This window comes from Semicossyphus pulcher, unplaced genomic scaffold (assembly GCF_022749685.1).
Source record: "Semicossyphus pulcher isolate SPU_LCO1_2020_fin unplaced genomic scaffold, fSemPul1.0.p SCAF_19, whole genome shotgun sequence".
NCBI lineage: Eukaryota > Metazoa > Chordata > Actinopteri > Labriformes > Labridae > Semicossyphus > Semicossyphus pulcher.
In genome coordinates, this window is record NW_027211692.1 from 4,754,360 (window position 1) to 4,771,023 (window position 16,664).

Genomic DNA, 16,664 nt, shown 5'->3' on the forward strand with positions numbered 1-16,664 from the left:
AGCTGCTGCAGATTATATTTAAGACTGGACACATTTTTTTGTCGTATCCTAAAAATTATAACAGAAAATATTTAAAATTAAACTAATGCACTAGGATTTGTTAAAGCCTATTTTTAGTATCAGTCATGTGATCTTATCCGAGCTGCATGTTTCTGCAACACAACAATGATGATGACTCACTTCTACTCAATGACCTCCATTTTTTTTTTCATTCATGATGAGCCATAGGTTTCTGTGTGAGTAAACGAGTCCTCCCTTACAGAAAATCCCCCGTGCAGATCATTTCCAAACTGCAATTTCAGAGACTGCATCGGTCCTCTGGACTTTACATACATTCCTCAAAAACTTTTAAATTAAGAGATACGTAAGGACAATAAATAATAGAAGAAAAAAAGCGAGCTAAAACACAAGTTAATTAATTGAATAAGAAAATTAACTGGTAATATTTTAGACATCTGGACACAATTTTTAGAGTGGGCTAATCTTGGTAAGAAAAACTGTAGGTTTTATTTTCTCAAATGCGCATATTTGCTGTTTTTTCCGTTTTCTAAACAAGATAACTTTGTGTCTATTGATAAAAGTAAACAGAATTACATTCAGCCAGTAAGATGTTGTGATGGAGACGGTTTTCTTTTACCTTCATCTGAGATTTTCTGTACAAAACAGTTCATTTAAATCTATTAATTCATATAATAATGGTGATGGTCTTTAATATCGGTCCATTAAACTCCTGACTGTTCTCTAGACTAATGATCATATATAAAACACTGCATCTTTCTATGTATCTATGAAAAAACGACACATCCATATGGAAGTTGTGAGTTTATTGATGTGTATCCCCCCTGTAACCATAAATCTGTTTCCATTGGTGTCAATCAATTATTTTAAAATCACTAATATGCATATTCTATTAGTTCCCAGACCCCTCCCACAATCAAGCAGGCAGTTACAAGATTGAAGCCGTTTGGGTGCATAGTGAGACAGTCACATACAGAGATACTGTCACAGGAAGAGAAAAAATAGAAAACAAGAAAACAAACTTAAAAATATATATCATCATATCATTTCATATAAGAACAATGCACACCACAGGTTATCCTCCGGAAAAAAGCCATGATTGCAACATCAACTATACAGGCATACAAAGACAATACTAAGAGAGAGAGAGAGAGAAAAGAGGATTCTAGGATTCAGTTTACTTGTTTGTGTCAATCTCTACCTGTAAAAATACACAAGCTATTTTTTCTCAGAAACCAGCTCTCCAAGCCTTGTCTTTCTGTGTCTCTGTCTGCCTGCACAGCCCTCCAGCTCCAAGTTGTCTTCAACTGGCTTTTATCCAGGGCCGGCCCGGCCTCTCTGGGTATCAAAGTCCCAAAATCCAGATTGCAAAATGTGTTATTGTTTCCCCAGATCTTAGAAAATGTTTCAGTACCCAAAGATGTTATCGTGAGATTCAGGGACTTTGTTTGGCGTTTTGATATCACAATTACTAAAAGCACCAACAAATCCAGATGATTTTGCATATTTTCTCTCGATTCTGGGGCCTCCTGGTGGGAGGTGGTCCCAGCACAGATGCTTGTTTCATTGATGCCTCGGGCCGGTCCTGTTTTGATCCATCAGACTGTTCTCTGATCTCTGACCAACAAAGCCAACAGTTGCTGCAATGACGCGTGTGTTCATAATCCCCAAAAGTCGATTTGAAAGTAGCTTTTCTGGTACTTTGTTTTTGCTTCAGATAATTTGTGCAAAAAAGTAAAAACAAAAAAACAAACACAACACTTGTCAGTTTGTGGCATGTCATTGCACACTGTCACACTGTCTGTGACAGTGCATTAAATGAAAGCCACATAGGAACTTGGTACATAGTATGGAAAAAAAAGCTTCCATAATACATTCAACTATGTAACACGTCAATAGGTTTTACTTTATCTGTTTCTATCCTGCTTCCCTACTGATAAAAGGTTGTGTCTATGTGTGTTGGAGGGGATAAATGATCACATTCACCGAGTACGGGTCCAGAGTAGGGTTTGTGTGATGTGTTTGAGCTGGGGGTCTGTGCACACCTTCACCTCCACCGACTCTTTCATATACCGTGTGCCTGCAAACACAACTCATGACCACCAAGCTAAGAACCCTAACCAACTAATAACCTCTTCCCTGGGAAAAATGGTGGAATAAAAACATCTACTTTTATATATATTTAAACTGTATATGTATATTTTGTCTGTTATCATAACAAAGAACAGAAAGTAAATAGTCCATGATTTCATTTTTTTCTCATTTGTTGTTTCACTATACATTTTAATTGGTACAAAGAACCTTCATATACAAGCAATCTATTGAGAGGAAAAAAGAACAAAATAAAACACCAGTTCTTTCAGAGGAAACCATCAGAAACTGCATGAATGACACTCGCATGGTGGAGAACTAAAGCTCGGTGTCTGGTCTGCCGGTTTGATGATGGCTACTCAGAGACATTAAAATTTAGTTTGATTTGCTGTTCACTTTCAAAAATAAAGAAAATTTCTGAAGAAATGTTATACATCTTGATCTGAGATAAGTGTATTGATAATTACAGAGAAATCTGCTGAATCACATTTTCCATAATGCAAAATGGCAGATACATCACCTTATTCAAAAGAAATGATCAAAAAGAGCTCTATAGTACAATAGTAGCAGTAGTAGAAGTAGTAGCATTATTTAAGGATTGTTTTCAACAAACCAGTAAATGGAGTTTGGATGTATGCAAATGATTTTAACAATAGCATATGTTATTGGTCAGTAGTATGTTCCCCCTCAGCTGTCGCCCTCTGTCTGACTCCACAGCGCCCCCTGTAGGCTCTGGTTAGATCTGCATCTGCTCCAGGTATTTGTAGGTGGGGTTTTCGTAGCCGTGGTTCTGCATCTTGCTGAGGTGGCGTTCCTCTGGTGTCAGCATGGGGTCAACCTGTTAGACAAACATAAGGCACTCATAATGGCTGACCTCAACAAGGGCAACTCCTCTCCAGAGGGCGCAACATGCTGTGTGTGAACTATTCAAATGCTGCTGAGACAATAATCTAATTTGCCTTGCATTAACCCAGGCTTCATTTACATAAGACCTGATAATTCAATCTCAATCTGACACTTGGAATAAGATGGATAGCAGTTAATTGAGAGTGTGCGTGGTCCTCACTCTGCTCAGAATAGCAGGTTGCTTACCTCTACGATGCCATGACTGATAGTGCCATATTGCCTCTTCCTCAAGAGCACCAAACTGATCACAATCACAGTAGCTATGGCCACTGCGATCACCAGCAAGCCAATCAGTGCACTGCTCCCAAAGCTGAAGTCCTCTCCCAGGGGGCGGTACGACTCCTAACAGGTAGAACAGGTGAAAAAGACAGAGAGAGCAACAATGAGGAGGCTGAACATACACAGCTGAGCACTGAGTAAAGTAAATATATACTAGTTACTTGAATGTGATAATTTTCTTGTCCTGAACACATTGACATTTTAATTGCAGTTAACATGCTGTTAAATCAGAGTTTTAAATTATCCAGGGACCTAAAAAGTATCTGAACCTTTTTAAAGAGATATTCCGGCATCTGTCACCCCAGGTTATATTATCATATTGTTAAAGATATAATCTCGAAGTTCTCTGTTTTTTTCTATTTGGCGGCACCTGATGGCGATAAAAGGGAATAGCGGGCGTATACATCACAGATAACCAGACCTCCTCTGTTGGCTCTCTTTGTCACAGTTATAACTCTTGATTTTCCTCGCTGACGGTCTCTTTCCTTTTCAGACTGTTTGCTTCATCTGAGCGTCAAGTTTGTTTCTTTTTCTTTGTATTTTCACTTCTTGTTGAAGTTGTATCTGTAGTCATCCATCTTTTCTTTGTTTGTTCAGCCATGGTAGATTACTGTTTACTCACAACACTTGCAGAGAGCGGAAAAGCAGCCGCTTAGCTCCGCCTACCCTCTCTGGCAGACCAACCACTGCTGGCTGATGGAAAACGCGTCACTAACTTCGCCACCGACATCCTGTCCATAATAATACTGTATACTGCAAATGCAAAGGCTTTCATCAGTGGGCCATAGGCTCAGTAACCATTGTGTTACCTGATTCGACGATAGATAGTGACTTAACAGACATTTATTTAAATGAAAATCTTCGAGATTATATCTTTAACATTACTGACTAAATTCATCATTTAGCTTTTGGAAACTTGTTGACATATCTTCTTGTGTGTGCTGCTACTTCTCTCACAGGCACCTAATTGAGAGTCAAACATATGCAAACAACCCAAGTCGACCTGGAAGTGGATCTGAATGCTGTGCAGTTTAGTTTTTAGTTAAGTTTCCAAACCACTGTGAGTGGTTGTAATGATTTCTGTCAATTTAAATTTTTTTGTAAGGCTGTCGTAGGTTTTCACTTCTTGTCTCATTCAATATTGTTCTTTCGGAAATCTTTGTATCGACAGAGGAGGCTGAGAGAAAATGCTCATGATCAATAGCTGTAATGGAAGATTAGCATCCATTGTGACACACAAGAATTTCCCTTTAAAATACAAACCAGTCATTTATTTTTAAGGAAAGCAATTTGTGACTAACTAAATTGGGTTCTTCTACTCTGCAGGTAAACGGCTTCGAAGCCTCGATTGTACAAATATTGATCTTAAAGAAGAATAGCTTTGAAATGGGGAGATGAACTAACTGGAGGAGAATTCTCATGTTGTTTTAATAAACCGCCGTGAAGCAGGGAAACGTCCCTTTTGCCAGTAAGACATGATCGACTTAAAAATAGTGTGTACACATGCATGAAATGTGTCTCAGTGGAAGAGTGTGTAATATCTTTGCCAATTCAGTATACACACACACACGACCACAGTCACCTACACTCGTCTTCACGATGTAATGTGGCACATATGACACAAACTGATCATATGTAGACAGCCACGAGGGATCTTTTACTGCTCATTCTCACACATAAACTGAGCACTCGCAGTTTGTGTGGATCCACATTCATTATATGAACTGAGATTTCCAATGTGTACATTCTGATACATTCACATAACAAACATGCACCCATGCATAAATAACCAAAACATATTAGTCTGAACAGAAACTGTAAAAAACAAGAGAGGGGATTTGGGGTCTTTTCCAAAGCTGTGTTTTTTTTTTATTGTATTTTTGCAGTTGTCAGCTGCAGAACTGGTATCTTTGCACACTGCCACACTCCCTCCTTCTTTCATCTTTTCCCCTCTACTGATAACTACAGTTCCCCAGAAAGCCCTGTGGAGGGCGCCGCTATACTCACCAGCTCATCATCATGCATAACGCTGACTCTCTCTGCACTGTAAACCACTTCTTTAACATCCAGAGACTCATCAATCACCTGTCAACAGAGACAGGGGAGCCCAGGTTACACTCACCAAAATGTGTGTGTGAGATCGTATGTGTGTGTGCGGTAGACAGGAAGAGAACGAGAGAGATAGGCAGGCAGAGAGTAAGAGGGTGTGAATGTGCAGCGGAGTAAACTGTAAGGATTATCTGTGTTTGGGTGATGATACACTTGAAGCTGTCTTGTACAAACTGGAAGGAGAGAGGGAGGGGTTTGCAAGCATCATCAACAGACTCTCTTCGAGGCACACAGTTACATGTCTTTCTAAACAGACTGTCAGCCGCTCATTACTGAGAGCTCTAATCTAAAGAAGAAGCGCTGTGAGTGAAAGAGGTTGTGTTCAGGAGGCAGAAACAAAATCTGCAGTATGTCGAGACAGAGCAGTCCAGAGTCTGTTTCTCACAAAAATGTAGGCGTCTCCACCTTTTGTTATCACAACCTCAGATTGCTCCGTCTTAGAAGACTGGCATTTCCAAAAAAGAAACATGCAGGCAGTCAGAAACTTGCATGATTCATATTCACACACACAAATTACACAGCTTTGCAGTTGGTGTTGGATTAGCATGCAAATCACAGCACACATTCATTAGCCAAGCATCGTTTGAAAATCCATGAAGAGCAATGGTGTGTCTGGCAAAGAAAAGAAGCATGCGATGACTGCAGAACAAAGTGTGGAGTTGATCTGAATGAGGGTCGGTTGGCAGAGGCCGAAGAGAGACACGCAAATAGCCCAGTGCGAGATAGTTGTAACTATGACAACATAGTTACTGGAATAATCCGGCTCATTAAAAGCTGAACTTAAGAGAGCTATGTGAAAGCGCTGTATGTCCTCGTCAATTTCAATCATTAGTCCGGATGTGATGAGATTAAACCTTTAAAGCAGTTGTTGCTGCATGATGTATATTTAGAAAAATATAACACAAATTTTCTGTATTTATGCTTTAACAAAGCTACTCTCAGTTCATGTGTTCAGCAAGTTAGAAATGCTCTGAGGCCAAACAGAATGATAAAATGACATTGAAGCTCTTACCACATTGTTGCTGATCTTGGGTTTGCTGTTGATGATTCTCTCCTCAGCACCTATCAGACCGTCTAACCCAGACATGGCGGAGCCTGCAGGAGGTGATGGAGCACGGTCAATAAGAGCAGAGCAGCACAAACAAACAAACAAACAGAGGTTGCGGACAGCTGCACATAGCTATACCGCTCTTTTTCTCACAATTGTTGCCTCAGTTTTAGTGCACTGGTGACAACAAAGCCCTTTCTTCCATCCAGCACTGTGTGACCACTGTGAAGCCACCACGACAATGACCCTACATTTTATACAAAGGCTCTCTCAGAGTGGTGCTTTGGATGTAGCTGGTGTTACTCTGTAAACATCGAGCTACATGCATCGACTCATTAAATGAAACAATTATGAGTCGTCCTGCATTTCATGGTCAGAACCTCATCTACAAATCCCTCGTAGCTCTCTGAGATTTTAACTGATGATAATTATTTAAAAACCCCGTGGGTTTCAGTAAGTGGCTAAGCCAAAAACTGGGCCTGAGTGTCAAATATGCATGTTAGACTGATGGCTTTGAAATAGGCATCGGCTCTATTAATATACGCACAGCAGATATGCCATGAATAAATCAAGAACTACGAGAAGAGAGAGAGCGAGCGAGGCAGTGAGGGCAGAATCCTGAACAATGTACAGCCGTCCGGCATCAACTTATTGTCTGCTGCTGCTGCTGGTCAGCCAATGCTAAACGCTTAAGATCAGCACTATTGCCTTTGGATTAAGTGAGGAACAATGATGTGTGTTTACAAGCCTTTCCTAGCACAAGTGACGTCTGAAACTCTGGCAGGTATCCGATGGTACTGCAGGGTGCACATAGTGTCACAGCCAGTCACAACAACACTCGCAACACAATGGGAGTGACCTCTATGGGAACAATGTGACCTCTATTCTGCATGGATTTCAGAAAGTGCTGAATGGTTGAAAACCTAGTCGGATGTTTTTTTGCTGTGCCCTAACCTTTTGGAGATCATAAAGTGATAGAAGAAATAAAAGACTAATTAATCCATTGTGAAAATAATGCTTAGTTGCAGGAGGTGGAAATCTACGGCAAACACAGAAGGACAAACTTCTATTCAATAAACAGACAAGGACGTTGCACATTCATTTTTATAAAAAAAATCAATATGCAATTTGGATTCGACAATTAGTGGAAGGTGTCGAGATCAGTTGAGTCGAGATCAGACAAAACAGATGATGTAACCACGTTTCCGTCTCAGGTCTTGGAGGACAAATTGAGCTAATTTAGTTTGGGCTGTGGGTCAGCAGCGGAAACACTGAGCCTGAGACAAGCCCACTAAATCACACAGCTCCTATCAGGAAGAGGGCGACTGATGAGGGGAATGAGCGTGTGGGTGGGGGAATAATTAAGCAAGGTGCTTTGACAAATGCACTAAAGACGGGATGACAGTGAACACACATCTGAAGAGTCTCTCTGAGAAGGGAGCTGGCTGCGACCTACAGTATCTCTACATGACTTAAAAGCCACTGAGACTTTGCAATTCAGCATTCGGTGATAATCCTAGCATGATGAAAAGCATAAGAGCAACTGAAAACCAACCACGCTGCTCATGTGAGTCATCAAACAGAAATATAAAATTAACCACCAGATGGCTTCTGAACAAACAGAAATGGTGGGAGAGAGAGGATCCCAAATTACACAAGGGAAAGAAGAGCAGTGGAACAAAATAGTAGATGAAAATGGCTCGGGAGTTGAGGAGGGGGGAGAAAAACAAGACGCAACAGAGGCACCAACCTTTCTTGAAGGCACGTGGGGAGTCTGATAGATCGCCTTGGCATTAGAAATGAGCAACAGAAAAAAAGGAGAACAGAAAAGGGGAAGGAGAGAAGAGAGAAAACTTAGGTGAGAAGAGAAAAGGCAGGATTATCAAGCTGTGTTAATTGATTTGGAAAAGAGTCCAGCAGGGAAGAGTCCGAAAATAAATCTGAAACATAACCAAACTCAAAAAAGGGAGCCATTTCAAAATTGGCTAGCTCTGTCTAAGCCCTCTGGGGTGTTGGCGTGTATATTTAATGTTCCTGAGGGATTTACTTGTAATTTGCCTTCCATCTTGCTGGAAGCGTTCCATCCATCATTTTTCTCCCTCTTTGAGGATTCAATCTTTTGTTTGGCAAAAATGTGAAAAAGAAGAACCATAACGGCTCATTTTCCCCAAAAGCTTTTGGCTCCAGCTCAGCACCAAAGCCTGAGGCTTTGTGCATTTATCTGAACTTCAGTAGTGCTGCATTGAGGGCTAGGCCACAGGGAACTGTGCAGACACAGATAAGTCCAAACCCATGGCTTCACAGCACATTTGCATCGGCAAAAACACATTGTAAACCTTTTCTCCTTCACTGTGCAACAGTTCTGGCATGCTTTGTCACCAATGTCCTTCAGAAAGACTTATGTCTATGGCCTATTGTGTTCCACACAGCCACTGTGTTGTTCATGATGCTGCTTGTGACTTAGTCTGAGGCTGGAGCTGCTCACCCTCTGGCTCTGAACGGGACCCCAAGGATGTGACCTGGAAGGGGCGGTAGGGTTTACCCTCGGGCACAGGGACTTCCACGCTCTCCTCTGACGACACGGTGACATCTGGCTGCGATTCAGAGATAGACGACAGGAACTGGTCCATGTCAGCTTTCTGCTCCTGGAGTAGCTCGTCTGCAGGAAAGGGCAAATGACAAAGCATGAGATGGCCTGGCACATGTTAACACAAGTCCACATGAGACATGGAAACAATGTGCAAAATGGGAATATCACATTCTTTAGAAAACAAAGCTGCTGCTGTAAGAGGCGTCTGTTCCCATTCCTGCTAACTACCAATTAGTATTTTTCTGAGAGCTATTTTCTGTGTAAATCTGCACATCTCCCGACAGGATGCTGCATGGTGAAAGCTGTGACCCAGTTCTGTCACTGCACCCGCTCCACTTTAATCTGTGCTGCAACACCATGCCATGCTTCCTTTAATGAACCAAAGCAACAAAAGAAAATAGTAAAACGTACCGGACACTGCCTGTCTCAAATAGTACCGCAAGAGATGAGTACATCTCAAATACAGTTTCAAGCTTTAGATCTAATTATTGAATTAAGAGCTGGTGAGCAGAGACCCTTAACAACACACTTAATTCCCCTCCACAAATTCATACTGAGAAAAAGGCAATGCAGCACTTTTCTCCTTGTGTCTGATAATTGGTTTACAGACAGCGCCAAAGCCTGTCTACTGGTCTCTTCCTATATCTGTGTTTCCTTTGGCATAGAAGAGACCGTCTTTTGTCAGCTTGCACCAGATATTAGAAAAATAATCAGTGAGGGCGGGAGCAAATGTGATGCATTGGCTTTATTTGTCTGGCACATGTGCAAATCCCTTCCCAATTTTAATTTCCATTCATTCTTATTTCAGCACGCCTCCTCCAAGCTGCCTTGGGGCTTTCGACTGTACACCACTCACCAATTTCATCCTGAATCTCCTCGGCCACATATGGTACTTTGTAGAGCAGAGATAGACTCTGGTTCATCCTCTCCTCGATGACACGCAGGTGGGTCATCACCTGTTGGTTGGAAAACAGGCAAACAGAGAGTCGTGTAATGAGAATCCTTCTGTATTTGTATGACATGAAAATGAAAGTGCTGTGCCGTGCACTGTGGGGAAAGGACGATGTAGAATGTTTTGGTTTACATCCAAGATGCCAAAAAATGCTCATTGAACGTTCCTACAGCTCAATGTGTCGCCTTCTAGTTGCTTATTTTGTCTGAACAACAGTGACAAACACAAAGGAATCATGTTTATATTGATAAGATAAGGAAAAGCTGAAGTTCTGACACAAGAGAAGCAGGAATTAGCAGGTTATTGGAGAAAACAAACAACACCAGATAAATGAGACAGAAGATCACAAAGCAGCAGATGAAGAGGTTGTTGTGTTTGTAGAAACTTCATTTATAATGTTTTCTCTCTGTAAGCAACATCAACCACAGCCACGATGCCAAGAAATGTGCTACAAATTCTCTGCTCAGAATATAAATGCGCTGAAGAGAAAATGTTCATGTTCACAAATTTCAGCTGAACTGTCTCGGATATGGCAGCAGTGCACTGTCTGGTAGAGAGCCTATTTCCTCATGATAATTCAGACTCGCTCACAGCCAGCCAACTCGCAGACATGAAACAAGTTGCTGCACGTAATGTTCAAATCAGTTCTGAAGCTCTGAACTGACTTGACAGGATCTACTGCCTGTCAGCTCCGATGATTTCCACTGTATCACAGTTTGGGTAGAGAAACACAAACGCTTTTGATCGAACAGATTCAAACTTTGTGTTTTTTAAAGCCGCTTTCACTGTTTCCCCCAGCACTGAAATGTTTAGAGAGGAGAGATATTTCCACATTTCTGCTGCCAAAGTGCTTGGCAAAATATAAAAAGCTACCAGCCACTGACAAAGCTGACCAGCTCTTGGCAGGTAACTGGTGTTTATTTCCCTCTTTGATGATTGACTGTTTTAATCTTTCAACACATGGCTGCAGTGCACAAGAGCCAGCAACAGATGGCAACAATGCACCTTTCCCATTAAAAGCACGCTGCAGCCCCTGTGGCACCTTCCTGTTGCTGTTTGACAAACAATCCTTGCTATGAAGATTACATGTCCAACTGCTGGAGAGGAGATTTTGATGCATCAAGCAACCTCTCCTAAGCTGGTGAGGCTTTCAAATAAGAGAATAATCGAGGTCCCTTAACTCGGTTATATAAAGCAAAAGGATTTTTTTAATGCACTTTAATGTCACAGATCAAATCCACATATAAGGGGAGTCTCAAAAAGGCAGATTTAAACTTGCTGCAGGATTTGCTGAGTGATGAAATACGCAGGAACTAGGCTTGACAAATAAACGCTGTGAGAGCACAACAATACAGACTGGCTTCCCATGACTGAGCACAGACGCTCACCGCCTCCCAGATCCAACAATTCATCTAAATACCAACCCTCCGGTCCTTTCCCCTCCTCTCTATGTTGTTTCACCCATCTGCTGTGTTATCTGTAATGGTGGCTCATAACTGTAAATGGTGTCGAAGGGCAGGGACACACACAGGCAGGCACATCTAACAGAGGAGCTTCCAGCCAAATCCCCGTGCAGCGGCTCAGAGTCCAGCATTACACAAGACCTGTGCAATGTTAATCTTCGGCTGCAGCTTAAGTGAATGAAACGCCCGCCCTCCCTCCGTCAAACAAGCCTACTCACTCCTCCTGGGCTTCAACTCAGAGAAACACACACTCTTTCTACCTCCTACACACTTAGAAACAGGGCAGAGAGGAGCAGGCTGAGACATCGTTATCCCTCCCCTGTCTGAGCAGGAATAGGAGGAGTGTGAGATTTTGGAGCGGCTTGCAATGAGGTTTCAGATTTAATGACACAGCCTGTAATACAATCAATCTTCATTGTTGAAAGTAGCTCAGGATAGATGCAAAGCCTCAAAGAATTGCAGGTCCTAACTGACCAAATGGGACAATATAAATATAAAATAATAATTCTAACAAACATTTGTTGGTTTAACTTCTCAGATAAAGGCCATCACCCCGGGCTGTGGGAACTTCTACAGCTACATCAGATGATTATCAGTCATCATCATCAGGGCAAAGAAACTGACCTGTGACTTCATCTGAGCAGCCTTCTCAGGATCCACAGCCAGGACGTGCTGGTAGTGGCGGATGGTGTGCTGGCGGTCCTTGTTCTCGGCGCGGACGTATCTCCTCAGGGCTTGCAGGACGCGGTGGGGCTGAGGGGAAGATAGGGTGAGATAAAGAGGGTTTGTTAGCGACTCACAAAACAGATTCTTAAGCCGCTTTCCCACTGGTCAAAAAACCCGCAAACACCCGGCTTTTTAGCTGAGTGGGAAGCAGAGTAAATATCGCCTCGGCTCCGATCGGCATTGATGGGAACACAAAACCCATGTCGTCACTAATCTCCGCCCCCTTTCCGGGGGGCGATGCTATGCTCTGTCAGTAACTTCTGCAACTCCTTGTCATCTCTGCTACAAATTCTGCCCGTCTCGTCCGAGCAGCGCTCGAACCTCGTTCCAAATTTGTCAGCGCCGAGTTTGACAAACAGTCTGAATGAGTAATAGATACAATAACGACCGAAGCACCGTGACAGCTTCACTGTTTACTAACCCCGTTTTGGGTGCGTTTGCGGTGTCAGACGGTGACGCAGCAGAAAAGAGACCGAGAGGAGTATACTTCACTGGCAATGGGAACAGAGACAATCTGCATTTATAAGCGTCTTCCCGGGTCTGAAAAACCTGCGTCAACACGCTAAATTTAGGTGGGAAAGGGGTATAAGATAGAAACTTCTCTGAATCTGAACATATTAGTATGTATTTTTAATCTTACATAATAAAATTAATAAAATATAAAATGTGAAACTAAAGGACCCGTTAGAAGCCAGCCTCGCAGCATGAACACACAAGATGAATAAACCTGACAATCATTCTGTTTCCTCCTGCTTCATATCTTTTTACGGAAGGATGACAAGAACATTTCCCTCAAATGTGACACCTTCTTCTTCTGACACAGCATCACTCCACAGGTGATGCAACTACAACATTTAGAGGTGTAACTGAAGCAGGATAACAAAACACTTCTTTCAAGTGGAGAAAAATTCTTAAAGATCAAAAAAGCCCAACGCTGGTGGATGCAGGGTCGACCGGCACCTCGCTGTGTGCTGGCAAAAGGATCAAAATACTATTAGATAAGAGGAATTTAAAAAACACGACAGAGGGATTACAGCTGTAGGTTCAAATGTGATTGACTTTGGAGGATTTTGTGATGTGTTTTCTGGCTGCAGTAATCCATTCTCCTCATGATGAAGTGCAAGTTGGCAGAAGGTCTTTTGACAGGATATGAGATTAGCCACAGCCCATAAATAGAGTAAGACCCGGTGTGATGTGTGTGAATTTCTTAACACGTCAAACTGAGGGGAGAAAAAAGCAAAAGGCAGCTGGAGCGGGGTGAGGGGATGATAAAAGATGCTCCCAGAGGTCAGTTTGTAGTGTTTACCCTGGGGGGGTCGGCCTGCAGGGCAGCCAGGTAGTTCTCCAGGGCCAGACGGCGCCGGTCATTCAGCATGGCCTCCACCCGGGCGAGGTGAGTCTCCACCAGCTGCTGCTTCTCGCTGGCTGCCTCCTCCTCCAGGGACTCCACCATGGCTTGGAAGTGCTTAAAAGAAAATAATGATAATGTATAAATATGCATCTGCACCTTAAACAGAATGGCACACCAGAGCTCCTTCAACTTCCACAGCTCTCGCTTTCACTCATGTCGCCTCTCCGGCTCGTCAAGGGAGTTCGGGACTCATTTAGAAGTCTCTCCATTCAGACGGTGCCCTAATTTAGCCTCAGAGTGATAAAGATAGAGCAGCCAGGGAGAAGGGATATTTAATGGCACAGGGAGCGAGGGACCCAGGACCTGTGAGCCGTCATATCTCACCCAAACAAAGGGACAAAGGGGGGACTCCCAGGGGGAAAGGATCAGTGTCTTACCTGGATCAATGTCTGCCTCTCAGCCTTGGGCAGGTTCTTAGCCTGGCGATCAGCCTCTTCCCACTCTTTTCTTACCTGGAGAGAGAGACACACAGAGAGAAGGAATTTAAGCTACAGTAGCAAGGCACTTCTTCTACAGCTCCTTTCTCACAATGAGACAGTAAACAATGTTTCAGAATGAAAGTCTTTCATTGCACAAAGACCCTCAAAGTTACTTTATTCAAAGGTTCAAAAGAATTTTCTGGCCCTGAAATCTGTCGCACGGCAGCCACTCTCAGCTGAAGAGATGTTTTACTCTTTCTTTAAAGTGATAATCTCAAACTTATGTCTGTTAAGTCTCTATCTATCGCCGAATGAGGTAACACAATGGTGATTGAGCCCATGGCCCACTTTGCATTTGCAGTATATCGTATTTTTATGGACTGGGTGTCTGTGGCGACATTCGCGGAAGAAATCACAAGCGGCGCCCAGTTAGTGACGCGTTTTCCATCAGCCAGCAGTGGTTGGTCTGCCAGAGAGGGTAGGCGGAGCTAAGCGGCTGCACGTCCGGTTTCTGTAAGCATTGCGAGGAAACGGTAATCTACTATGGCTGAACAAACAAAGAAAAGATGGATGACTACAGATACAACTTCAAAAATAAGTGAAAATCCAAAGAAACAAACGAAAAGCGAGGAAAATCAAGAGTTAAAACCACGACAAAGGGAGCCAGTCGTACTACCGATTATGGGAGGCCAGTGGGAGGCGCTCAAGAGCACAAAAATTTAATTTTCGAGATTGTATCTTTAACTACTTAAATGTTGAATTGTTATTCTTTGCATTCTCAAATGTCTAAACATCTTTTCAACCTTGAACCGACACGATGCGGTTACTGAGAACGGCTCATCCTCATTATGTCTGTCTGTCTGTGAACTCATCTTTTCATTTAGAACTATGATTCCTTCTTGCTGAGCAAAATCAATGAAGAAATACTGGAGAGAGGTTCAGTCATAGAGCAAATACTGCAGGTGTTGGTAAGACGATCCCAAAGAGACACAGTTTTAAGAGCCAGAGAATTTAACACCCGGCAAAATATCCAGTTATTGATGGAACTTAAGATCAGAAAAATCAGTAAAAATTGACTGTTACTGTTTTGTTTGAGGGAAACGCTGTCCTGACTCACCCTCTCCATGCGATTACGGTGCCTGATCTCCAGCTGCTCCTTGGCCCTCTGGAAGCGACTGTGCTCTTTGTCGTCAGCTGGAGTCTCAAAGTAGATGTCCACATCATCGGTGGGCTGAGGAGTCGGCGGCATGGCTGCAAATACAGAACCAGATGGTGAGTGGGCATGGCTGCAAACTGTCAACCAGGCAGACCAACAGACACAGAAACAGACAGAGAGCCAGGCCGGCCGACCCAGGCGGACACAGGTGGGCAGAGAGACAAAAACAGACAGACAACTGGACACAGAGAGAGAGAGAGAGAGAGAGAGAGAGAGCGAGAGCGAGAGAGTTGAAAGTAAAATGCAGATTGAAGTTGGACAAATATCCTCACAGAAGCACTCCTCTCATTGGCGTTATTCCACCCTCACTAACTCTGATGAATTTAAAAGAAGCTGACAGTCTTTCCTTTTGAATTCTTTTCATCTTCCCGTCCGCTTCATGCTGACAGGTCGCATCTCCAACGCTAATGGAAATATCTCTGCGTTTGACGGTTGGGTCATCTGAGGCCAGGCCAGAGGGCTCCGTTCTGGGTTCCTCGCTTTACAGTCACGCAGGACTCACTCTCTGCACCGCTGTAAGTCGCAAAAACAATAATGCTCCGGGCTCGCAAACAAGAGGAGACCTCATCGTTTCACCTCATCGTCAAAAACAGGAGGCACGGGTTAATGGAACAAACGCAGAGTTCCCGCTCTGAACTTACTCAGCTCCTAAATTTAGTTTATTTCTTACATGGAAAATAAAAATCCAATTGGATATGGCCATGAATTGGGATTGGACTGATGAGTGAGTCACTGTGAGGTGCAAAAAAAAAAAAGGTGCTTGAGGACATGTGCTGGTTGGGTTTTATCGAAAGTGGTGGCAGTGCTCTGTGAGCAGACAGACTGACAACAGGATGCTGACAGACAGACAGACAGACAGGCAGGCAGGCAGACAGACACATGAGAAAGTAACAGGAGGGAACACCGGCAGGCAAACAAAGAAGAAGGAAACTCAGTAAAGATGGACGTTGCATATGAACGCACACTAAATTAAGCAGAAAGGAAAATGTGACATTATTTGGTATTTTTGCTGTTTTTACTGTGTAATTCAAATGTTTTCTTTGGAACGATTTAAAGAAGTACTGAAGAAAATTTATAGGGTATGAAAGAAAGCCTATTAGGAAGTGACTAAGTGACAGTTTACTCAGTTACAGAGAGCTGAAAGTAATAAATTAATATCCTGACAGAAAGTTAATGAACTTATTCATCAAGCAAAAATACCAAACAAATCTGCTTCCAGCGTCTTAAATATGAAGAGCCGATCTTTGATTTGTATTACTGTAAAATAAGTATTAATTCAAACATTAATTAAAATAATTGACAAATAACTATAAGAAAAAGTTGTTGTATTTTTATACCTATTAGTTACAGCACTGTATGGTTCAGTAGATTAATAAAACCAAAGAAAATGACGTGCAGTGAACTCAGTTTTGTGATTGTTGGAGGTAACATGGTGA

General features: G+C 42.6%; 1 protein-coding gene across 5 annotated transcripts in view; it reads right to left on the reverse strand.

Moving 5' to 3' along the window:
• Nucleotides 1–809: 809 nt before the first annotated feature.
• aplp2 (amyloid beta (A4) precursor-like protein 2) overlaps nt 810–16,664 on the reverse strand; it is a 51,588-nt gene continuing 35,733 nt past the window's right edge. For 2 of the 5 annotated variants that reach the window (XM_069669121.1, XM_069669116.1), the window contains 11 exons: nt 15,130–15,263; nt 13,971–14,045; nt 13,489–13,647; nt 12,081–12,209; nt 9,898–9,997; nt 8,937–9,110; nt 8,202–8,237; nt 6,416–6,498; nt 5,302–5,379; nt 3,202–3,357; nt 810–2,947 (listed from right to left, as the gene is read on the reverse strand). In XM_069669121.1, the coding sequence (XP_069525222.1) occupies nt 2,846–2,947; nt 3,202–3,357; nt 5,302–5,379; nt 6,416–6,498; nt 8,202–8,237; nt 8,937–9,110; nt 9,898–9,997; nt 12,081–12,209; nt 13,489–13,647; nt 13,971–14,045; nt 15,130–15,263 (1,226 nt within the window). In that variant the 3' untranslated portion in view covers nt 810–2,845. The remainder of the gene's footprint in view (nt 2,948–3,201; nt 3,358–5,301; nt 5,380–6,415; nt 6,499–8,201; nt 8,238–8,936; nt 9,111–9,897; nt 9,998–12,080; nt 12,210–13,488; nt 13,648–13,970; nt 14,046–15,129; nt 15,264–16,664) is intronic. The other 3 variants (XM_069669117.1, XM_069669118.1, XM_069669119.1) reach the window with 3 other exon arrangements.